Raw genomic sequence first — 25,432 nt, 5'->3', positions numbered from 1 at the left:
TCCTCTCCGTTTAGAATTAGAATAGATTAGAGAGACACTTGATTTACTAATTTTGGGGAGCATTAGGAGTACTCAGTAGTGTACAGTGCAGAGTTTTGCTGATAGTGACCAGTGACCACCACTTTTATTTATAATCCGTTCTCTGCCTGAAAAAAGCGATACACAGCACACAGTGACTCAGTCACATACCATATCTGTGTGCACTGCTCAGGCTCAGGCCAGTGGGCTGCATCATCTATTATCTATATATAATATTATATATATCTGTCTGACTGCTCAGCTCACACAGCTTATAATTGTGGGGGAGACTGGGGAGCACTACTGCAGTGCCAGTTATAGGTTATAGCAGGAGCCAGGAGTACATAATATATTATATAGTGAGTGACCACCAGACACACAGTGCAGTTTATTTAATATATCCGTTCTCTGCCTGAAAAAATCGATACACACAGTGACTCAGTCAGTCACATACCATATCTGTGTGCACTGCTCAGGCTCAGGCCAGTGTGCTGCATCATCTATATATATTATATATCTGTCTGACTGCTCAGCTCACACAGCTTATAATTGTGGGGGAGACTGGGGAGCACTACTGCAGTGCCAGTTATAGGTTATAGCAGGAGCCAGGAGTACATAATATTATATTAAAATTAAACAGTGCACACTTTTGCTGCAGGAGTGCCACTGCCAGTGTGACTAGTGACCAGTGACCTGACCACCAGTATATAATATTAGTAGTATACTATCTCTTTATCAACCAGTCTATATTAGCAGCAGACACAGTGCAGTGCGGTAGTTCACGGCTGTGGCTACCTCTGTGTCGGCACTCGGCAGCCCGTCCATAATTGTATATACCACCTAACCGTGGTTTTTTTTTCTTTCTTTATACATACATACTAGTTACGAGTATACTATCTCTTTATCAACCAGTCTATATATTAGCAGCAGACACAGTACAGTGCGGTAGTTCACGGCTGTGGCTACCTCTGTGTCGGCACTCGGCAGCCCGTCCATAATTGTATATACCACCTAACCGTGGTTTTTTTTTCTTTCTTTATACATACATACTAGTTACGAGTATACTATCTCTTTATCAACCAGTCTATATATTAGCAGCAGACACAGTACAGTGCGGTAGTTCACGGCTGTGGCTACCTCTGTGTCGGCACTCGGCAGCCCGTCCATAATTGTATATACCACCTAACCGTGGTTTTTTTTTCTTTCTTTATACATACATACTAGTTACGAGTATACTATCTCTTTATCAACCAGTCTATATTAGCAGCAGACACAGTACAGTGCGGTAGTTCACGGCTGTGGCTACCTCTGTGTCGGCACTCGGCAGCCCGTCCATAATTGTATATACCACCTAACCGTGGTTTTTTTTTCTTTCTTTATAGTCATACTAGTTACGAGTATACTATCTCTTTATCAACCAGTCTATATTAGCAGCAGACACAGTACAGTGCGGTAGTTCACGGCTGTGGCTACCTCTGTGTCGGCACTCGGCAGCCCGTCCATAATTGTATATACCACCTAACCGTGGTTTTTTTTTCTTTCTTTATACATACATACTAGTTACGAGTATACTATCTCTTTATCAACCAGTCTATATATTAGCAGCAGACACAGTACAGTGCGGTAGTTCACGGCTGTGGCTACCTCTGTGTCGGCACTCGGCAGCCCGTCCATAATTGTATATACCACCTAACCGTGTTTTTTTTTTCTTTCTTTATACATACATACTAGTTACGAGTATACTATCTCTTTATCAACCAGTCTATATATTAGCAGCAGACACAGTACAGTGCGGTAGTTCACGGCTGTGGCTACCTCTGTGTCGGCACTCGGCAGCCCGTCCATAATTGTATATACCACCTAACCGTGGTTTTTTTTTCTTTCTTTATACATACATACTAGTTACGAGTATACTATCTCTTTATCAACCAGTCTATATATTAGCAGCAGACACAGTACAGTGCGGTAGTTCACGGCTGTGGCTACCTCTGTGTCGGCACTCGGCAGCCCGTCCATAATTGTATACTAGTATCCAATCCATCCATCTCCATTGTTTACCTGAGGTGCCTTTTAGTTGTGCCTATTAAAATATGGAGAACAAAAATGTTGAGGTTCCAAAATTAGGGAAAGATCAAGATCCACTTCCACCTCGTGCTGAAGCTGCTGCCACTAGTCATGGCCGAGACGATGAAATGCCAGCAACGTCGTCTGCCAAGGCCGATGCCCAATGTCATAGTACAGAGCATGTCAAATCCAAAACACCAAATATCAGTAAAAAGCCTCTTTTTTTCTTTGCGTCATGTGCTGTTTGGGGAGGGTTTTTTGGAAGGGCCATCCTGCGTGACACTGCAGTGCCACTCCTAGATGGGCCCGGTGTTTGTGTCGGCCACTAGGGTCGCTAATCTTACTCACACAGCTACCTCATTGCGCCTCTTTTTTTCTTTGCGTCATGTGCTGTTTGGGGAGGGTTTTTTGGAAGGGACATCCTGCGTGACACTGCAGTGCCACTCCTAGATGGGCCCGGTGTTTGTGTCGGCCACTAGGGTCGCTTATCTTACTCACACAGCGACCTCGGTGCAAATTTTAGGACTAAAAATAATATTGTGAGGTGTGAGGTATTCAGAATAGACTGAAAATGAGTGTAAATTATGGTTTTTGAGGTTAATAATACTTTGGGATCAAAATGACCCCCAAATTCTATGATTTAAGCTGTTTTTTAGTGTTTTTTGAAAAAAACACCCGAATCCAAAACACACCCGAATCCGACAAAAAAAATTCGGTGAGGTTTTGCCAAAACGCGTTCGAACCCAAAACACGGCCGCGGAACCGAACCCAAAACCAAAACACAAAACCCGAAAAATTTCAGGCGCTCATCTCTACTAAATATAGTATCAAGGGTACTATAATGGAAAACTACTGAGGAGGAAAGGGATTTAGGAGTCACTATTTCAAGTGACTTAAAGGCAGGAAAGCAATGCAACAAAGCAATGAGAAAGGCAAGTCAGATGCTTAGTTGCATAGGGAGAGGAGTCAGTAGCAGGAAAAGAGAAGTAATAATGCCACTGTATAGGTCATTGGTGTGGCCTCATCTGGAATACTGTGTCCAGTTCTGGAGACCATATCTCCAGAAGGATATAAATACATTAGAGAGTGTACAAAGAAGGGCAACTAAAATGGTGCATGGCCTACATCACAAAACTTACCCGGAAAGGCTAAAAGATCTTAACATGTATAGTATGGAGGAGAGAAGGGAAAGGGGAGACATGATAGAAACTTTCAAATATACCAAAGGTTTTAACAAAGTTCAGGAGGGAAACATTCTTCAAAGGAAGAGAAGTATTAGAACTCGAGGACATACACTGAAACTGGAGGGAGGCAGGTTCAGGGGAAATTTAAGGAAAAATTATTTCACAGAAAGGGTAGTGGATAAGTGGAATAGCCTCCCATCAGAGGTGGTAGAGGCTAAGACTGTAGAGCAATTTAAATATGCTTGGAATAGGCATATGAATATCCTTACAAAGAATTAAGGTTCAAAAAGGGTTGCTATTACCTAAAGGATAAAAAAAATGGGCAGACTAGATGGGCCAAGTGGTTCTTCTCTGCCGTCAAATTCTATGTTTCTATGTTCTATGTAAAATATGTGCAGGCTGCCTTACCCAGAGATCAGTAGCGCCGCTGTGTCTCACTGACCTGCAGCAGCACGGGACACAGCGCTCAGTTTGTGTATCTTTTCAGAGCCGGCCCTAGGCACAGGCAAACCAGGCAATTGCCTGTGGCATATGGAAAGCCTAGAGGAACAAGCAGCTTCTGCTGATTAAAATGATATGCAGCATGCCTATATTCTGTGTGTGACTGCGGCTCTATCTGCATACGAAATGCATTGCTTATGTGCGGCATTATGTGTAAGGGGCATTACTGTGTGGTATTATGTGAATAAATGCATTACTAATGTACGGCATTATGTGTATAAGGTGTACTACAGGACATTGTGGCGTAACGTATAGAAAGGGCACTACTGTGTGGTCTAATGTGAATAAAGAGCAATATGGTGTGGTGTAATGTGCATAAGGGGCACTACTGTGAGGAGTAACGTGGTACTACTGTGTGATGTAACATGAATAAGAGACACTATTGCATGATATAATGTGAATAAAGTTGCAGTACTGTGTGGCGTAATTTCAACTGGGGGTATTATTGTGTGGTCATGCCCGTCCCAGCAAGAACACATCCCGTTTTGGGCTGCGCACTGAATGTGCACACTGTTCCTATATAAAATATAGGGGGTAGGAGCATCAAAATGAGGACTGCTATGGGTGAGGGGTGATGGTGCTGGGAAAGGGGTACAGGTCAGAGGCGGAACTAGCATTTGTGCTAGGAGTCACCAGCCAAAATCTTGCCTAGGGCATCATATTGGTTAGGGCCAGCTCTGTATCTTCTATAAGCCCGCCCCGAGACTTCTGTGAAACTAGCCAATGGGAGTCTGGGGGCGGGCTTATAGAAGATAGACAAGCTCAGTGCTTAGTGCTTAGTTAGTGATACACAGCGGCTTTCTTGCGACTGTACATTTCCATCCAAACATGAATTAGGCCCATTGTCCCACCCGACGTGCAGATGGGACAATGCGATGAATGATCTTTACAAACGGCAGATTGGCATACTACATGATGGCAGTTGATGCAGGTACCATAACTGCACCACCAGGGCCGGCTCCAGGCCTACTAGCACCCTGAGCGAGAAAATGTAAAAGTGCCCCCCCCCCATGCGCGCACCGAAGGCGCTCGCGCTCCTGGAAAAGTGGGCATGGCCTCCTGAAAAAGTGGGCGTGGTCTCGTACCCCAGCAGTGCCAGCTACACATGACATGCCCTCCAGCAGTGCCAGCTACACGTGATAGTGTTCACTTTTTAGGGCAGGGTGCTGATCACAGGGAGGGCACATTTTTAAGTTAGGTGGGCAAAATGATGTACATACTGTAATGCTTGTTGTTCCCATTTCCACACGCCAAAGCATGGACAGTGCGCGCCGCAAAAATTTAGGGGAGTTACTTCGTGGGGAAGGTGCGTAGCCACATTATAGTGGCAATTCACATTACACCACACAGTAGTGCAGCTAATACACATTGCACCAGGTAGAACCTCCTATAAGAGCACGTTAGACACATTGCGCCAGGTAGAGCACTGAGACACACTGCCCAGCCACAGACGCCTAGCGGGAACACTACATGATATGCCCCCCAGCAGTGCCAGCTACACATGACATGCCCCCCAGCAGTGCCAGCTACACGTGACATGCCCCCCAGCAGTGCCAGCTACATTAATGGCCACACAGTTCCAGATGGATAAATGCCCCCACAGCGCAGATATGCCCCCACAGTGCCAGATACATTAATGCCCTCACAGTGCAAGATATGCCACCACAGTGCAAGAAATGCCCCCACAGTGCATGAAATGCCCCCACAGTGCCAGATACATTAATGCCCTCACAGTGCAAGATATGCCCCCACAGTGCAAGAAATGCCCCCACAGTGCCAGATACATAAATGCCCCCACAGTGCCAGATACATAAATGCCCCCACGTGCCAGATACATAAATGCCCACACGGTGCCAGATACATAAATGCCCCCACGGTGCCAGATACATAAATGCCCCCACGGTGCCAGATACATAAATGCCCCCACGGTGCCAGATACATAAATGCCCCCACGGTGCCTGATACATAAATGCCCCCACGGTGCCTGATACATAAATGCCCCCACGGTGCCTGATACATAAATGCCCCCACAGTGCCAGATAAATGCCCCCACAGAGCCAGATAAATGCCCCCACAGAGCCAGATAAATGCCCCCACAGAGCCAGATAAATGCCCCCACAGAGCCAGATATGCCCCCACGGAGCCAGATATGCAATGCCCCCACAGTGCAAGATATGCCCCCACAGTGCCAGATATGCCCCCACAGTGCCAGATATGCCCCCACAGAGCCAGATATGCCCCCACAGACCCAGATATGCCCCCACAGAGCCAGATATGCAATGCCCCCACAGTGCCAGATATGCCCCCACAGTGCCAGATATGCCCCCACAGTGCCAGATATGCCCCCACAGTGCCAGATATGCCCCCACAGAGCCAGATATGCCCCCACGGAGCCAGATATGCAATGCCCCCACAGTGCAAGATATGCCCCCACAGTGCCAGATATGCCCCCACAGTGCCAGATATGCCCCCACAGTGCCAGATATGCCCCCACGGAGCCAGATATGCAATGCCCCCACAGTGCCAGAAATGCCCCCACAGTGCCAGAAATGCCCCCCACTGAGCCAGAAATGCCCCCCACTGAGCCAGATATGCCCCCCACAGTGCCAGATATGCCCCCCACAGTGCCAGATATGCCCCCACAGTGCCAGATATGCCCCCACAATGCCAGATACATAAATGCCCCCACAGTGCCAGATATGCCCCCACAGAGCCAGAAATGCCCCCACAGTGCCAGAAATGCCCCCACAGTGCCAGAAATGCCCCCACAGTGCCAGAAATGCCCCCACAGAGCCAGAAATGCCCCCAGTGCCAGAAATGCCCCCACAGTGCCAGAAATGCCCCCACAGAGCCAGAAATGCCCCCAGTGCCAGAAATGCCCCCACAGAGCCAGATAAATGCCCCCACAGAGCCAGAAATGCCCCCACAGTGCCAGAAATGCCCACAGTGCCAGAAATGCCCACAGTGCCAGATAAATGCCCCCACAGTGCCAGATAAATGCCCCCACAGTGCCAGAAATGCCCCCACAGTGCCAGAAATGCCCCCCACATAGCCAAAAATGCCCCCTGTGCCAGAAATGCCCCCACAGTGCCAGATAAATGCCCCCACAGTGCCAGATAAATGCCCCCACAGTGCCAGAAATGCCCCCCACATAGCCAAAATTGCCCCGTGTGCCAGAAATGCCCCCACAGTGCCAGATAAATGCCCCCACAGTGCGGATCCCCCCCCCCCAAATACCTGCGGCGCTGGGGAGTAGTACTGCTGTCCGCCTGTCCGAGTGTGGGAGTGCTGGCGGGCGGGCGTCCGGGCGAGTGAGCCTGAGCCTGGGTGGTCCGGGTCCGGGTGCGGGCTGGCGGGCGGGCGGCCACTTGTGTGCGCTATGCGCGGCGCCGGCGTCTGACGTTAGACACCGGCGCCGCGCAGCGCGCATAGCGCACACACAGCGCGACGGGCAAATGCTGCACACACAGGGCCGGCTCCAGCATCGAATATGGCAGCGCCAGCGCGCGGCACCCATTAAGGGTGGCGCCCTGCGCGGCCGCTCTATTCGAACATGCCTAGAGCCGGCCCTGTGCACCACAAATCATATAGTGTGTACCCGGTTTTAAGCTGCCCATACACCTTATGATTTTTTCCCCAACTTTACAACTAGTTGGCTGGTTGGAACGAAACTCTAGTAACATTGACAATGACTAGCGACCATTTGCTACCAAACACAGGAGAATAGGCAAACACCGGTTATGATAAATCTGTTGTATCAAATGTGTAATAATGTGTATGGACAGCTCAAATTGCAGTGTACACAAAGCAACGAGAATTTACAATCTATGCAAAAGAAAGAAATAATAATGATTTGTCCCAGAAACAAAGTTACTTGTTTTTCTTTGTTTTTGTTTTGCTTCTCTCCCATCGCAGAATCAGCCCCACGTGTGTGCAAGGATATATACTGTGTAATATATTCTCTTCTTTTTCATGTACACTGAAGGTGTGGAGTCAGCTAAGGGGAAATACGCTCAGCTGTTATTCCGAGAACTGTTTGAGGATTATTCTAATGCACTGAGACCAGTGGAAGACACTGACAAAGCATTAAATGTTACCCTCCAAATTACTCTTTCTCAGATCAAAGACGTGGTGAGTGTATTAATGGGGACAGTGGGGCACAGCAATAATAAATCCCAGCACACCCAATTCATGCTCTTTCATTCATCTCATGCTTTGTCTTCATTGGATTTCTACCACGTGCGCCTGTAGTCCCTATCTGATTATGAAGGTTAATAGTGTGGTTGTCTTTCTGGGTGATTGCTGATGGTGGCTGTTTTTGCTGTACTTATGGTAGGACACTGTTGCCAGCCCCAATGCAGAGGGAGCTAAGACCCTTTAAGCTCTTTTTCTGTGCTTTCCATACTTACCTATTTTATTCTGTGCTCTAGGTGATTCAGGGAGGTTGAATTACATGTCATTACGCAGCAGGGAGGGGGGAAGATGAGATTATTCACAGAGAATTTCATCATAACCCCTCCCCCACCACACACACACACTTAAAGGGGTGGGCGGGGGCATGCGGGAGGGATGTCTCCTCTCCCTGGAGCCTGGGTGAACTCTTCCAAATCTAGGAGATTCTACTACATTTCCTGGAGAGTAGGCAGGCAGTTGTGGATTTTACACTAGGCACCTGCCTAGGGGTGCCATTCCTGGAGGGGGGGGGGGGGGGCACACCATACTCCCCTGCATGAGTGGTAGGCCACTCGGCAGATGAGACAGGTGATTTATTTTTTTCATTACAACTTCTATTTTATTTTGCAACTGGTATGGGGGGGGGGGGATCACTGAGCAGTAAAATGTGGCGCAGTATGTGGTGGGCGGCAAGCCTGGGCTGCTTTAGAAGTCCAGAGGGGCTCCAACATGAAGGAGGCAGTGACATGATGGGGGGGAGGGAGGCAACCAATAATGTTGTGCCTAGGGACAACTAAATTCACCCCTGTAGGCAGGTATGCCCAGTGCTATGTGGCCATTTCTATAACTCCTTCCTGTTTCCTGTATCTAGTTTGGGAACACCTTTTTCAGTGGCGCAGGGAGAAAAGTCAGAACCCAGTGAGATGTAGCTGTAGATGGGGGCATCTATATTTCTCACTGCTGCCACCTACAGTATTGGTTCTCTGCTGCCTTTTCTCCATTATACACGTACTGTATTAATCATTTCATTACAAGTAGTTATTTCTGCTACCGAATTCCACTCTTCTCAGACTTTGTATAACATACTAAACACTAGTGTTAGCGGCTACTTAGCAGCTTTCCTGACTGCCGGAATTCTCCAGTAAAACCTTGCTGGGATACCTGCATAATATGCTACTGTCCTGGCAATGCCTTCCCTTCCGGGTTTATCACCTGACTGATGTCGTGCACATGTTTGGCCATCATGCTGCATATATGCTAGTTGCCACTATTGAGGAAAGTTCCTTCGGATCCCTCTCCAGTCCACTTTGTGATATTGTAGCCAATAGGCTACATGCTATCTAAAGATGGCATTACCTTTTGAGAGCAGGGAAGAAAGACTTCATGTGTATATTATATACTGTATTGAAGCAGTTACAGGAACCTAGGAGCAAGGATATAGAGATCATTGTATAACTAGTGGAGACACTAATACTATTTTTCCACCAAAAACCCACGTCCAACCTGGGTTTCCAGACCCAGTTACAATCCAAGCCAGATCCAGGTCAGACCCCATTTACACTGAACGTGTATCTGCCCTGCATGTCACTCATAGACACTCCCTTGAGGTAGACCTCTGCACACACAGCCAATCAGCAGCTTTTAAGCAAAACCTGGGTCGGATAACTCTGGTCATGCCATTTACATGGCACTCTTACCCTGGATCCAGGTTGTTTTTCAAGGAACCTTTTACACTTAGCCACGACCCGGGTAGACCCAGCAATAACCCAGGTTATTGCTGCAGTCGAAAAGGGGTAGAATGAAGCATATGAGACACTGATGAGTCTCCATTGTTTCCTACGCTAGTAGGTTCAGAACTGCATTGCACCTTGCACTAATATAGACGTACTGTATGTACCTCTTTTAATAAAAGAAAATGGTGACTCAGGCAGCAACTGCAACTTGGTATTACACATAAAATCGAAGAGTGCAGTGGTTCCTAAACTGAGTGCTATGGCACACTTGCAGAGGTGCCATGGGTGGGTAGTCCAGGGCCATGGGCGAATTTAGGGGTCAGGCCGCGCCTAGACACACCATTATATGGTGCCCTCATCACATTATTGCCCCCTTCATGTTAGGGCCCCTCGATCGCTAAGCAGCACAAACCTCATTCCCCCCTCCACTACCACAATTTACTGACTATTGCCCCCCACCCCCTTACCAGTTGTAAAATAAAAAAACAAATTGTAATGACAAAAACAAAAAAAATTATTTCCTGACCTCATCTGCCCATTGGCATAGCAGGGCTGTCATACAAATTAGCATGCTCTGCCGCCCCCCAAAAAAGTGTCACCCCCTAGGTATGTGTCTCACATGCCTAGTGAAAAATCCACCACTGTCGAGGGCTGAATTAAATTATTTATGGTCAATATAAAACTAGTGCTGATGGCTGTGCAACCATATCCACCACCACATAACTGACCCTATAGATGAATGGCTAGCAAAATTTACTTACTTTAATAATTTTTGCTGCTTTTCTCAATAAAAAACATTTGGCCTAGGGTTGCTGTGAAAAAAAAAAAATCTGCTACTCTACTGTGCCAAGATTGAAGAAAGTTTGGGAACTTCTGGACTATTGACTGTTATACAGAGTCAGGCTGGACCACAGGGGTACAGGGAAAATCCCTGGTGGGTCCCACTACCTTATGGTCCCTACCTTTCATCTAGGGTTTAGGTTGCTCACCGTGCACTGGTGTAGTAAGATCAAGGATGAACATGGGTTTTTGGTTCAAACCCTGTGGGATGTGGTGCAGATGGATGTAAAGTTAGGGAAATCTGGGAGCAATGATGAATAACAGACAAGACAGCACATTGTGCCCTCTAACATAGGTGCCAGCTCTGTGGTTGCTGAGGGTGAGCACCCCCAATATTTGTGCTGCCACTATCCATGCCTATACATGCTATTTTTCTGCCATATGGAGGGGGCATCCCCAATCATTTTTAAAGCTGTCTCCCCTCTAATGCACGCAGGCCCCATCCTCTACTACTATTTACAATATAAATGTGTCCCTAAACTATTTTACATCACATGCTTTGAGAAATCACCAGTTAGCAGTTGGGATAATGCATGGGTAGATGTATCAAACCTGGGAGAGAGATAAAGTACCAAACATTTGCCTCCTGACATTTTTTACACACAGCCTGTAAAATAGCAGTTAGGAGCTGATTGGTTGGGAGTTTATCTCTCTTAAAGGTTTGATACATCTCCCCCTAATGTTTTATTTAGAGATGAGCGGGTTCGGTTCGTTGAGATCCAAACCCCCCCCGAACTTCACCCATTTTACACGGGTCCGAGGCAACCTCGGATCTTCCCGCCTTGCTCGGTTAACCAGAACGTGCCCGAACGTCATCATCCCGCTGTCGGATTCTCGCGAGATTTGTATTCTATATAAGGAGCCGCGCGTCGCCGCCATTTTCACTCGTGCATTGGAGATTGAACGGAGAGGACGTGGCAGCGTTCTCTCCCTGAAAAGCTCCGTAATCTGTGCTCAGTGTGCTGAAAATATCTGTGCTCAGTGTGCTGCAAATAATCTGTGCTCAGTGTGCTGAAAATATCTACGTTCTCTGCCAGAAAACGCTCCATATCTGTGCTCAGTGTGCTGCAAATCTCTGTGCTCAGTGTGCTGCATTGTGGGGACTGGGGACCACCAGTATAATAATATATACTATTCTATAGCTTCTATACTGCTTGTCAGGACACGTGTCACAGTTACACTGCTCTGTACTGATATATATACAGTAAATGTAATATATATACTATTCTATAGCTTCTATACTGCTTGTCAGGACACATGTGTCACAGTTACACCGCTCTGTACTGATATATATATATATATATATACAGTAATATATATACTATTTTATAGTTTATATACTGCTTGTCAGGACACGTGTCACAGTTACACCGCTCTGTACTGATATATATATACAGTAATATATATATACTATTCTATAGCTTCTATACTGCTTGTCAGGACACATGTGTCACAGTTACACCGCTCTGTACTGATATATATATACAGTAATATATATACTATTCTATAGCTTCTATACTGCTTGTCAGGACACATGTGTTACAGTTACACCGCTCTGTACTGATATATATATTTGTGATGTGCACCGGACATTTTTCGGGTTTTGTGTTTTGGTTTTGGATTTGGGTCCACGGCCGTGTTTTGGATTCGGACGCATTTTGGCAAAACCTCCCTGAAATTTTTTTTTTGGATTCGGGTGTTTTTTTACAAAAACCCCTCAAAAACAGCTTAAATCATAGAATTTGGGGGTCATTTTGATCCCATAGTATTATTAACCTCAATAACCATAATTTCCACTCATTTCTCATTCAGTCTATTCTGAACACCTCACACCTCACAATATTATTTTTAGTCCTAAAATTTGCACCAAGGTCGCTGGATGACTAAGCTAAGCAACCCAAGTGGCCGACACAAACACCTGGCCCATCTAGGAGTGGCACTGCAGTGTCAGACAGGATGGCAGATTAAAAAAATAGTCCCCAAACAGCACATGATGCAAAGAAAAAAAGAGGCGCAATGAGGTAGCTGTGTGACTAAGCTAAGCGACCCAAGTGGCCGACACAAACACCTGGTCCATCTAGGAGTGGCACTGCAGTGTCAGACAGGATGGCACTTCAAAAAATAGTCCCCAAACAGCACATGATGCAAAGAAAAAAAGAGGCGCAATGAGGTAGCTGTGTGACTAAGCTAAGCGACCCAAGTGGCCGACACAAACACCTGGCCCATCTAGGAGTGGCACTGCAGTTTTCTAGCGAGAGGATGAGTGCTTCCATCCTCATGTGAATCTGAACCACTAGCCATGAATATAGGCAGGGCCTCAGCCGTTCCTTGCCACTCCGTGTCGTAAATGGCATATTGGCAAGTTTACGCTTCTCATCAGACGCTTTTAATTTTGATTTTTGGGTCATTTTACTGAACTTTTGTTTTTTGGATTTTACATGCTCTCTACTATGATATTGGGCATCGGCCTTGGCAGACGACGTTGAAGGCATTTCATCGTCTCGGCCATGACTAGTGGCAGCAGCTTCAGCACGAGGTGGAAGTGGATCTTGATCTTTCCCTATTTTAACCTCCACATTTTTGTTCTCCATTTTTTAATGTGTGGAATTATATGCCAGTAATATATCAATAGCAATGGCCTATTACTATATATACTGCGCACGACAACTAAAATGCACCACAGTTATGGATGGATAGTATACTTGACGACACAGAGGTAGGTAGAGCAGTGGCCTACTGTACCGTACTGCTATATATTATATACTGGCGGTCAGCAAAATTATGCACTGTCCTCCTACTATATATACACCGCACCACTTAAATGCACCACAGGGATGGATGGATAGTATACTTGACGACACAGAGGTAGGTAGAGCAGTGGCCTATTGTACCGTACTGCTATATATTATATACTGGCGGTCAGCAAAATTATGCATTGTCCTCCTGCTATATATACACCGCACCACTTAAATGCACCACAGGGATGGATGGATAGTATACTTGACGACACAGAGGTAGGTAGAGCAGTGGCCTACTGTACCGTACTGCTATATATTATATACTGGAGGTCAGCAAAATTATGCACTGCCCTCCTACTATACTGTATATACACCGCACCACTTAAATGCACCACAGGGATGGATGGATAGTATACTTGATGACACAGAGGTAGGTAGAGCAGTGGCCTACTGTACCGTACTGCTATATATTATATACTGGTGGTCAGCAAAATTATGCACTGTCCTACTACTGCGCACAACAACTAAAATGCACCACAGGTATGGATGGATAGTATTCTTGACGACACAGAGGTAGGTAGAGCAGTGGACTACTGTACCGTACTGCTATATATTATATACTGGTGGTCAGCAAAATTATGCACTGTCCTCCTACTATATATACACCGCACAACAACTAAAATGCACCACAGGGATGGATGGATAGTATACTTGATGACACAGAGGTAGGTAGAGCAGTGGACTACTGTACCATACTGCTATACTGGTGGTCACTGGTCAGCAAAATTCTGCACTGTCCTGTCCTCCTATACTACAATGCAGCACAGATATGGAGCGTTTTTCAGGCAGAGAACGTAGATATTTTCAGCACACTCAGCACAGATATTTGCAAGCACACTGAGCACAGATACTTGCAGCACACTGAGCACAGATATTTGCAGCACGCTGAACACAACTGAGAGGACGCTGCACGTCCTCTCCCTATCATCTCCAATGCACGAGTGAAAATGGCGGCGACGCGCGGCTCCTTATATAGAATACGAATCTCGCGAGATTCCGACAGCGGGATGATGACGTTAGGGCGCGCTCGGGTTAACCGAGCAAGGCGGGAGGATCCGAGTCTGCCTCGGACCCGTGTAAAATGGGTGAAGTTCGGTGGGGTTCGGATTCCGAGGAACCGAACCCGCTCATCACTAATATATATACAGTAATATATATACTATTCTATAGCTTCTATACTGCTTGTCAGGACACATGTGTCACAATTACACCGCTCTGTACTGTAATATATACAGTAATATATATACTATTCTATAGCTTCTATACTGCTTGTCAGTACACATGTGTCACAGTTACACCGCTCTGTACTGATATATATATATACAGTAATATATATACTATTCTATAGCTTCTATACTGCTTGTCAGGACACATGTGTCACAGATACACCGCTCTGTACTGATATATACAATAATATATATACTTTTCTATAGCTTCTAGTATTACAGTGCAGCATTTTGGTGACCAACAGTATACATATATAGTACAGTACAGCAGGCCATTGCTATTGATATATTACTGGCATATAATTCCACACATTAAAAAATGGAGAACAAATATGTGGAGGGTAAAATAGGTAAAGATCAAGATCCACTTCCACCTCGTGCTGAAGCTGCTGCCACTAGTCATGTCCGAGACGATGAAATGCCATCAACGTCGTCTGCCAAGGCCGATGCCCATTGTCATAATAGAGAGCATGTAAAATCCAAAATACAAAAGTTCAGTAAAATGACCGAAAAATCAAAATTAAAAGCGTCTGATGAGAAGCGTAAACTTGCCAATATGCCATTTACGACACGGAGTGGCAAGGAACGGCTGAGGCCCTGTCCTATGTTCATGGCTAGTGGTTCAGCTTCACATGAGGATGGAAGCACTCATCCTCCCGCTAGAAAAATGAAAAGAGTTAAGCTGGCAAAAGCACAGCAAAGAACTGTGCATTCTTCTAAATCACAAATCCCCAAGGAGAGTCCAATTGTGTCGGTTGCGATGCCTGACCTTCCCAACACTGGACGGGAAGAGGTGGCGCCTTCCACCATTTGCACGCCCCCTGCAAGTGCTGGAAGGAGCACCCGCAGTCCAGTTCCTGATAGTCAAATTGAAGATGTCACTGTTGAAGTACACCAGGATGAGGATATGGGTGTTGCTGGCGCTGAGGAGGAAATTGACAAGGAGGATTCTGATGGTGAGGTGGTTTGTTTAAGTCAGGCACCCGGGGAGACACCTGTTGTCCGTGGGACGAATATGGCCATTGACATGCCTGGTCAAATTACAAAAAAATCACCTCTTCGGTGTGGAATTATTTTAACAGAAATGCGGACAACAGGTGTCAAGCCGTGTGTTGCCTTTGTCAAGCTGTAATAAGTAGGGGTAAGGACGTTAACCACCTAGGAACATCCTCCCTTATACGACGTCCTGGAGAGCATTCATCAGAAGTCATTGACAAGTTCAAAAACTTTGGGTGACAGCTGAAGCAGTCCACTGACAACTAAATCCCTTCCTCTTGTAACCAAGCTCCTGCAAACCACACCACCAACTCCCTCAGTGTCAATTTCCTCATTAGACATGAAAAACAATAGTCCTGCAGGCCATGTCACTGGCAAGTCTGACAAGTTCTCTCCTAACTGGGATTCCTCCAATGCATCCTTGAGTGTAACGCCTACTGCTGCTGGCGCTGCTGTTGTTGCTGCTGGGAGTCGATCGTCATCCCAGAAAGGACGTCGGAAGACCACTTGTACTACTTCCAGTAAGCAATTGACTGTCCAACAGTCCTTTGCAAGGAAGATGAAATATCACAGCAGTCATCCTGCTGCAAAGCGGATAACTCAGGTCTTGGCAGCTGCGGTGGTGTTAAACGTATGTCCAGTATCCACCGTTAATTCACAGGGAATTAGAGAATTGTTTGAGGTACTGTGTCCCCAGTACCAAATACCATCTCAGTGGCAAACGCAGGATTTGCATGGGGGGGTTTCCAGAACTGGGCGGAGCCAATCACGGGGATGGGGACTGAGGTGACCCAGTATATCCTGGGTCCGTAAAACTAGTGTGTCTGTGTGTGTGTGTGTATATATATATATATATATATATATATATATACACATATATCTACACACATATATATATATATATATATATATACATACACACACACATACATATACACATATACATAGCATATTAAACATGCATTCATATATATATATATATATATATATATATATATGTGTACACACACATACAGTACATATATATACACACATGTATATATCATATGTGTGTGTGTGTGTGTGTTTATATGTATGTATGTATATACATGTGTATATATGTATGCACATGGATATATATATGTACTATAATTAAAATAAAGTAAACTTTTATTGCACTTACAAGGAAGACAGCAGGCTGCAGAGGACGCTAGACAGCCATTAATAATACTCATGCAGCTAAAAAAAAATAAAATAATTTTTTGTGGAGGGGGGTTTCTGGGTGCTCGGAACCCCCCCCTGGGTGCGCCACTGCACCTAGGTTCCATTTCTCTAGGCAGGCGATACCGAGAATGTACACAGACGTCAGAAAAAGAGTCACCAGTGTCCTAAAAAATGCAGTTGTACCCAATGTCCACTTAACCACGGACATGGGGACAAGTGGATTAGGGCAGACTCAAGACTATATGACTGTGACAGCCCACTGGGTAGATGTATTGCCTCCCGCAGCAAGAACAGCAGCGGCGGCACCAGTAGCAGCATCTCGCAAACGCCAACTCGTTCCTAGGCAGGCTACGCTTTGTATCACCGCTTTTCATAAGAGGCACACAGCTGACAACCTCTTACGGAAACTGAGGAGCATCATCGCAGAATGGCTTACCCTGATTGGACTCTCCTGGGGATTTGTGACATCGGACAACGCCACCAATATTGTGCGTGCATTACCTAATTACATGTGGGCAAATTCCAGCACGTCCCATGTTTTGCACATACATTGAATTTGGTGGTGCAGAATTTTTTAAATAATGACAGGGGCGTGCAAGAGATGCTGAAGGTGGCCCAAAGAATTGCGGGCCACTTTCGGCATTCAGCCACCGCGTGCCGAAGACTGGAGCACCAGCAAACACTCCTGAACCTGCCCCGCCGTCATCTGAAGCAAGAGGTGGTAACGAGGTGGAATTCAACCCTCTATATGCTTTAGAGGATGGAGGAGCAGCAAAAGGCCATTCAAGCCTATACAGCTACCTACGATATAGGCATAAGAGGGGGAATGCACCTGACTCAAGCGCAGTGGAGAATGATTTCAACGTTGTGCAAGGTTCTGCAACCCTTTGAACTTGCCACACGTGAAGTCAGTTCAGACACTGCCAGCCTGAGTCAGGTCATTCCCCTCATCAGGCTTTTGCAGAAGAAGCTGGAGAGATTGAAGGAGGAGCTAAAACGTAGCGATTCCGCTAGGCATGTGGGACTTGTGACTTGTGGATGGAGCCCTTAATTCGCTTAACCAGGATTCACGAGTGGTCAATCTGTTGAAATCAGAGCACTACATTTTGGCCACCATGCTCGATCCTAGATTTAAAACCTACGTTGTATCTCTCTTTCCGGCAGACACAAGTCTGCAGAGGTGCAAAGACCTGCTGGTGAGACACTTGTCAAGTCAAGCGGAACGTGACCCGTCAACAGCTCCTCCTTCACATTCTCCCGCAACTGGGGCTGCGAGGAAAAGGCTAAGAATTCCGAGCCCACTCGCTGGCAGGGATGCTGGGTTGTCTGGAGCGAGTGCTGACATCTGGTCCGGACTGAAGGACCTGCCAACGATTACTGACATGTCGTCTACTGTCACTGCATATGATTCTGTCACCATTGAAAGAATGGTGGAGGATTATATGAGTGACCGCATCCAAGTAGGCACGTCAGACAGTCCCTACGTATACTGGCAGGAAAAGAGGTAATTTGGAGGCCCTTGCACAAACTGGCTTTATTTTACCTAAGTTGTCCTTCCTCCAGTGTGTACTCCGAAAGAGTGTTTAGTGCAGCCGGTCACCTTGTCAGCAATCGGCGTACGAGGTTACTTCCAGAAAATGTGGAGAAGATGATGTTCATCAAAATGAATTATAATCAATTCCTCCGTGGAGACATTCACCAGCAATTGCCTCCAGAAAGTACACAGGGATCTGAGATGGTGGATTCCAGTGGGGACGAATTAATAATCTGTGAGGGGGATGTACACAGTGAAAGGGGTGAGGAATCGGACGATGAGAAGGCGGTGGACATCTTGCCTCTGTAGAGCCAGTTTGTGCAAGGAGAGATTGATTGCTTCTTTTTTGGTGGGGGTCCAAACCAACCAGTCATTTCAGTCACAGTCGTGTGGCAGACCCTGTCGCTGAAATGATGGGTTTGTTAAAGTGTGCATGTCCTGTTTATACAACATAAGGGTGGGTGGGAGGGCCCAAGGACAATTCCATCTTGCACCTCTTTTTTCTTTAATTTATCTTGCATCATGTGATGTTTGGGGCTAATTTTTTTAAGTGCCATCCTGTCTGACACTGCAGTGCCACTCCTAGATGGGCCAGGTATTTGTGCCGGCCACTTGGGTCGCTTAGCTTAGTCATCCAGCGACCTCGGTGCAAATTTTAGGACTAAAAATAATATTGTGAGGTGTTCAGTGTTCAGAATAGACTGGAAATTAGTGGAAATTATGGTTATTGGGGTTAATAATACTATGGGATCAAAATGACCCCCAAATTCTAGGATTTAAGCTGTTTTGAGGGGTTTTTGAAAAAAAACACCCGAATCCGACAAAAAATTTTCAGGGAGGTTTTGCCAAAACGCATCCGAATCCAAAACACGGCCGCGGAACCGAATTCAAAACCAAAACACAAATGCCCTCATTCCGAGTTGTTCGCTCGCTAGCTGTTTTTAGCAGCATTGCACACGCTAAGCAGCCACCCTCTGGGAGTGTATCTTAGCTTAGCAGAATAGCGAACAAAAGATTAGCACAATTGCGAATAGAAATTTCTTAGCAGTTTCTGAGTAGCTCCAGACTTACTCAGCCATTGCGATCAGTTCAGTCAGTTTCGTTCCTGGTTTGACGTCACAAACACACCCAGCGTTCACCCAGACACTCCCCCGTTTCTTCAGACACTCCCGCGTGTTTCCCAGAAATGCCAACGTTTTTTCGCACACTCCCAGAAAACGGCCAGTTTCCGCTCAGAAACACCCACTTCCTGTCAATAACACTACGATCACCAGAACGATGAAAATTCCTCGTTATGCCGTGAGTAAAATACCTAACTTTTGTGTAAAATAACTAAGCTCATGCGCTCTGCGAATCTTGCGCATGCGCAGTAAGCGACTAATCGCAATATAGCGAAAATCGGCAACGAGCAAAAAACTCGGAATGACCACCTAAACCCGAAAAATGTCCGGTGCACATCTCTAGTTTTATTGTGTGACTCAATTATAAAATATAGCATATTGCAAACTATGAATGTAGATACTGTATAAATAAAAGCAAAAAGTAGTCTACACTCAAATCATCAAGTGGTAATAACTTCTATAATTAAATCCTTCTTTACAAATGGGCTTTACTAGATCTAATGCAGTTCTCAATGGGATTTAGACACTGACTGAGTACAAGGGACTCCTATCATATGTACCGTACATTAATGTGGTATATACATACAGGTTGCACTGGCAGTAGTCACTATATATATATATATATATATAGCAACGAGGAATGAAGTGGCACTCTGAGTCTCCAATCAGTGCAAAACAGCAGTCAAGCCTTTATTTTTCAAAAATAATAAATGCTTGACTGCTGTTTTACACTGATTGGAGACTCCGAGTGCCACTTCATTCCTCATTGCTACATGTGTGGGGGGCGCTGTCCCCTGTAAGAGGGCACCGGAGCAGCTACAAAGTTGTCTATTCTGGGAGTGCCGATTGGTGGAACTATATATATATATATATATATATATATATAGATTACAGGCAGTGCATTGTACTAGCCATGATGTCTGTAAGTTACAGGATGTCCTCACTATTGGTTGGCTAAGCTTCTGTGTTGGCTAACCAACCCACTCTCGTGGCTGGGCACACGCCACAACCAAGGGCACTGCATTACCCTAGTGGGCCTACATGCCCCAGTCGGACACTGCTGTTACGTATAAAAATAAAATCTGATAGCTTTGTTAAGAGAAAGGAATCTTTTTACTGTTTCCTCAAGAAATTAAAACTGGTTTTGTTTTCAGTATTCTGTTGAAATAATATGCTGGATACTCACCAAGCTAGTTACTTCCCTGTCCATAGATAAGCAAATCCTGAAAACATGGCCTCCAGGGTGCAATGGAGGAGTGACTTACAGAACTCGCGCAAGCAGGGACTAGCTGAATTCTGCCTTATTCATATTTCCTCCAGGATGAAAGGAACCAGATACTGACAGCATACTTATGGATCAGGCAGAGCTGGTACGATGCATATCTGATGTGGGACAAAGATGAGTATGATGGTCTGGATTCAATCCGTATTCCAAGCAACATGGTATGGAGACCAGACATTGTTCTGTATAACAAGTAGGTGGGATTATTACAGTATTTGTATAAATGATTGCAGTGTGCACGTCACATCACTAAAGCACTAGGGTTCATACATCATACTAAGATCAGTCAGCCCCTTTTATACAGATCTTTTTTTTAATAGTGAAGTTACCAGAACAACAGAACTACCTGCTGTGTACTAGGATATAGCTCTTGGCCAACTCTTTCACTCCTGTAATTGTATATAATATTTTTCTAAACATAACTCCTAAACACACTATACTGTCTCCCAACCCTTCCCCCGTGTGGGGCTATCTGCACATAGACGTAAACATCTGGATTTCTCTACTTCCATTCAACAGGGCAGATGATGAATTTTCCGAGCCGGTAAACACAAACGTTGTCCTCCGTCATGATGGGAAAATCACATGGGATTCCCCAGCCATCACCAAGAGCTCCTGCGTAGTAGATGTATCCTACTTCCCCTTTGACAATCAGCAATGTAACCTGACCTTCGGCTCCTGGACCTACAATGGTAACCAGGTGGACATTATTAATGCTATGGACACTGGGGACCTGTCCGACTTTGTGGAAAACGTGGAATGGGAAATGCAGGGCATGCCAGCCGTGAAGAACGTTATTACCTATGGCTGCTGCTCGGAGCCTTACCCTGATGTCACCTTCACACTGATTCTTAAGAGGAGATCTTCCTTTTATATATTCAACTTATTAATTCCCTGTGTGATGATCTCCTTCCTGGCACCACTAGGATTCTACCTTCCTGCGGACTCAGGGGAAAAAGTCTCCCTGGGAGTGACCGTCCTCCTGGCTCTCACTGTCTTTCAACTAATGGTAGCAGAAAGCATGCCCCCTTCTGAAAGTGTGCCCTTGATAGGTAAGTGCTGGCCATGAAAGTGTGCCCTTGATAGGTAAGTGCTGCCCATGAAAGTGTGCCCTTGATAGGTAAGTGCTGGCCATGAAAGTGTGCCCGTGATAGGCTAGTGATGGCCATGAAAGTGTGCTCTTGATAGGTAAGTGCTGGCCATGAAAGTGTGCCCGTGATAGGTAAGTGCCGGACACGAAAGTGTGCCTTTGATAGGTGAGTGCTGGCCATGAAAGTGTGCCCTTGATAGGTAAGTGCTGGCCATGAAAGTATGCTCTTGATAGGTAAGTGCTGGCCATGAAAGTGTGCCCTTGATAGGTAAGTGCTGGCCATGAAAGTGTGCCCTTGATAGGTAAGTGCTGGCCATGAAAGTGTGCACTTGATAGGTAAGTTCTGGCCATGAAAGTATGCCCCTAATAGGAAAGTGCTGGCCATGAAAGTGTGCCCCTAATAGGTAAGTGCTGGCCATGAAAGTATGCCCCTAATAGGTAAGTGCTGGCCATGAAAGTGTGCCCCTAATAGGTAAGTGCTGGGCACCACCTGGATGGTGAGCTGTCTGATTAACTGAACTTGTGTAGTCTTCAGCATAAGTATATTAACATAAAGTTGGCTTTATCTACACAGTAAATATTATTGCATATTTGATTTATTATCCCATATTTAGGATCAGATTTCTCAAGGAACCCCTCACAGACTCCATTCTCTTAGCAATCAGTGTGGTAGCTGTTCAATGCATACCATTCCAGTCGTTTTTACTGACATGCAACATTTTTGCTGACACATTGTTGCACAAATATACTCTGCACTTATTTATTCCCACCAGTCTCCATCTTCGCTGTAATGGAGTTTACAATAGAATTTTCCTACCTGGTCAATTTTAGTTTAGAACAAACTAACCTACTAGCATGTTTAGGAAGTGTAGGTAGACACCAAAGCATTATGAAGAAACCCATGTGGAAGAACATACAAACTCCGGTACTCATATATGCAATATAGTTATAGAGAGAGTACAAAGTTTTGCTCACAGAATTAAAATTTCACAAATGGCTCAGTATGCGGCAGTCTGGTGCGTGCACAGTGCAATTGGGGATTTCACTACGGATGCAGTTGATCTCCTGGTGTGGTGATAGCTTTATTTACCACCAGTCCGAACACCTCTAAATTAAACAACAAACAATATATTATATTTGCAGCAGTTTGTTTCCGTGCTTTCAACAGTATATTTCTGTTAGTTAGGGTGTACTCAGCGATTTTGCCACCTCTCAAGATGGTGCCCCTCTTGATCGTCACTCAGAACAACATAATAATTTAGGGATTTGTACTGGGTCTCTTCTACCATAATTAGATATGACAGAAACCTCTAATTTAGACATTTTTGGTTCAGATAACTGCCTCAGTGTGCCTTATGACAGGCAGCTTCGTACATACCTGCAAACTCATTTGACCTATTCCCAATGCATGTTAATCCATCATTAATTCACTATTTATTTGCATAATCCTTTGAGTATAATTTAGAAAATGAAAGGAGTGGCCGGCTTGTTTTTTATATATTACATAACATTGTATTTTTGGGTTGTTTTTTTCTAGCTATCTTTCCACAGTGTTCCTTTGATGTATAGTATTACTTTTGCAGTTTATTAGTAATATATTACATGCACATCATTATTTTTATAACACTTTTTGCATATATATTGCAGCATAAACATGTTGTTGGAAGCATGCAGATAAATATATATATTTAAGATTTTCTTCTACCTTTTACTTATTTAGGTAAATATTACATAGCAACAATGACCATGATCACAGCATCCACCGCTCTGACAATCATTATCATGAACATCCACCTGTGCGGAGCAGAAGCCAAGCCCGTCCCCCGCTGGGCCAGGATCGTTATTCTCAACTACATGTCCAAGATATTTTTTGTGTACGATGTTGGTGAGAACTGCACGAGCTCCCGGGAGGAATGTGACACCGTTTCACAGGACAGCGTTCATTCCTATGATGTGTACGATAAAGATGCCTATGACACTCTGAAGTATCCCCTTTCTGGTAGAGATGACTTTGTCTGTGACCTTGACCTACGTACAAAGCACAATGGTCATGCTGCTGGAAACAAAGGAGGACAGGTTGACATTCCAGATCATCCATACTGTAACCACTGCATCCATTACAGAGTCCTAGCAAGTAACATTGAGTACATCACTAACTGGTACCGAGAGCAGAAATCCATTAGCGCCAAGGGGATTGAGTGGAAGAAGGTGGCCAAGGTGATGGACCGGTTCTTCATGTGGGTCTTCTTCAGCATGGTCTTTGTCATGAGCATTTTAATTATTGCTAAAGCTGTGTGACACTATCGCTGGGCCACAGGAATGCACAATTCAGCATTCAGTACCTGCAAATAGAGACTGAAGTGTTTATACAGAACATGGCTGAATGGGCTATACCTGAGTGTTATAATAACTAGACACTATTTGCAGTGTTTTATTATTATTTAATGACTAGTGTAAAAGTACCAGCAGCAATTTAAGAAACATAGGGCCTAATTCAGACCTGATCGCAGCAGCAAAATCTTTCTCAAATGGGCAAACCCATGTGAACTATAGTTGGGGCAGATATAACATGTGCAGAGAGAGTTAGATTTGGGTGAGTTATATTGTTTCTGTGCAGGGTAAAATACTGGCTGCTTTATTTTGACACTGCAATTTAGATTTCAGTTTAAACACACCACACCCTAACTCTCTAAATTAGTCCCTAATTATGGAGCCATTTGTCATGAATGAGGAAAGTTTGGATCTGACCATTGTAAGTCCTTTTAAATAGCAGGAGAAAATCATGAGGACGTTTCAAATTATTTTCATCCGGATAAAGAGAGTGGGGTGGAATTGTGAGATGAGGATAGGGTGGTAAAGTACCCATTATTATATATATCCAGACACTGGCCCATACGGGTACAGAGGAAATCATTGGTGGGCTCCACTGCTTGAAGACCCACCCCCTCCTCTAGGGATTAGGTGTTAGACTGTGCACTTTAATTATACATTAAACATATGTTACATTATACTGCACAGGACTATGGTGTTCACTGCAGTGCATTGTTGTTAATAATCTGATATATTATTGTGCATGCAATAGCACTATTTACTGTATACACAGTCTTGTGCAAAAGTTCTAGGCAGGTGTGGAAAAAAATGCTGCAAAGTAAGATTGTTTAAAAAAATAGTAGTGTTAATAGTTTCTTTTCAATCAATTAACAAAATGCAATGTGAATGAACAAAAGGGAAATCTAAATCAAATCAATATTTGGTGTGACCACCATTTGCCTTCAGAACAGCACCAATTCTTCTAGGTACACTTGCACAGTTTTTGAAGGAACTCGTCAGGGAGGTTGTTCCAAACATCTTGGAGAACTAACCACAGATCTTCTGTGGATGTAGGCTTGCTCAGATCTTTCTGTCTCTTTTTGTAATCCCAGACTAGATGATGTTGAGATCAGGGCTCTGTGGGGGCCATATCATCACTTCCTTGCTCTTCTTTACGTTGAATATAGTTATTAATAACATTGGCTGTATGTTTGGGGACATTGTCCTGATGCAGAATAAATTTAGAGCCAGTCAGATGCCTTCATGATGGTATTACTGGTTAGATAAACTTACTGCATATATATCAATGTGTCAGACCCAAAACGAGGCATAATTAAAATTAAGCTTTCAAACCTAAAG

At 44.9% G+C, this 25,432-nt stretch overlaps 1 protein-coding gene across 1 annotated transcript in view; it reads left to right on the top strand.

The window, feature by feature from the left end:
* The window catches only part of CHRNA9 (cholinergic receptor nicotinic alpha 9 subunit), a 36,380-nt gene extending 12,319 nt beyond the window's left edge, over nucleotides 1–24,061 (top strand). Inside the window, exons 2-5 of the mRNA XM_063950737.1 lie at nucleotides 7,753–7,898; nucleotides 20,712–20,866; nucleotides 21,193–21,725; nucleotides 23,484–24,061. Coding sequence (XP_063806807.1) covers nucleotides 7,753–7,898; nucleotides 20,712–20,866; nucleotides 21,193–21,725; nucleotides 23,484–24,061 — 1,412 coding nt within the window. The remainder of the gene's footprint in view (nucleotides 1–7,752; nucleotides 7,899–20,711; nucleotides 20,867–21,192; nucleotides 21,726–23,483) is intronic.
* Nucleotides 24,062–25,432: the final 1,371 nt, after the last annotated feature.

The sequence above is a fragment of the Pseudophryne corroboree genome, chromosome 1, assembly GCF_028390025.1.
Source record: "Pseudophryne corroboree isolate aPseCor3 chromosome 1, aPseCor3.hap2, whole genome shotgun sequence".
Taxonomy (NCBI): Eukaryota; Metazoa; Chordata; class Amphibia; order Anura; family Myobatrachidae; genus Pseudophryne; species Pseudophryne corroboree.
The sequence above is the reverse complement of the archived record's forward strand: the minus strand, read 5'-3'. Positions and strand labels throughout refer to the sequence as shown.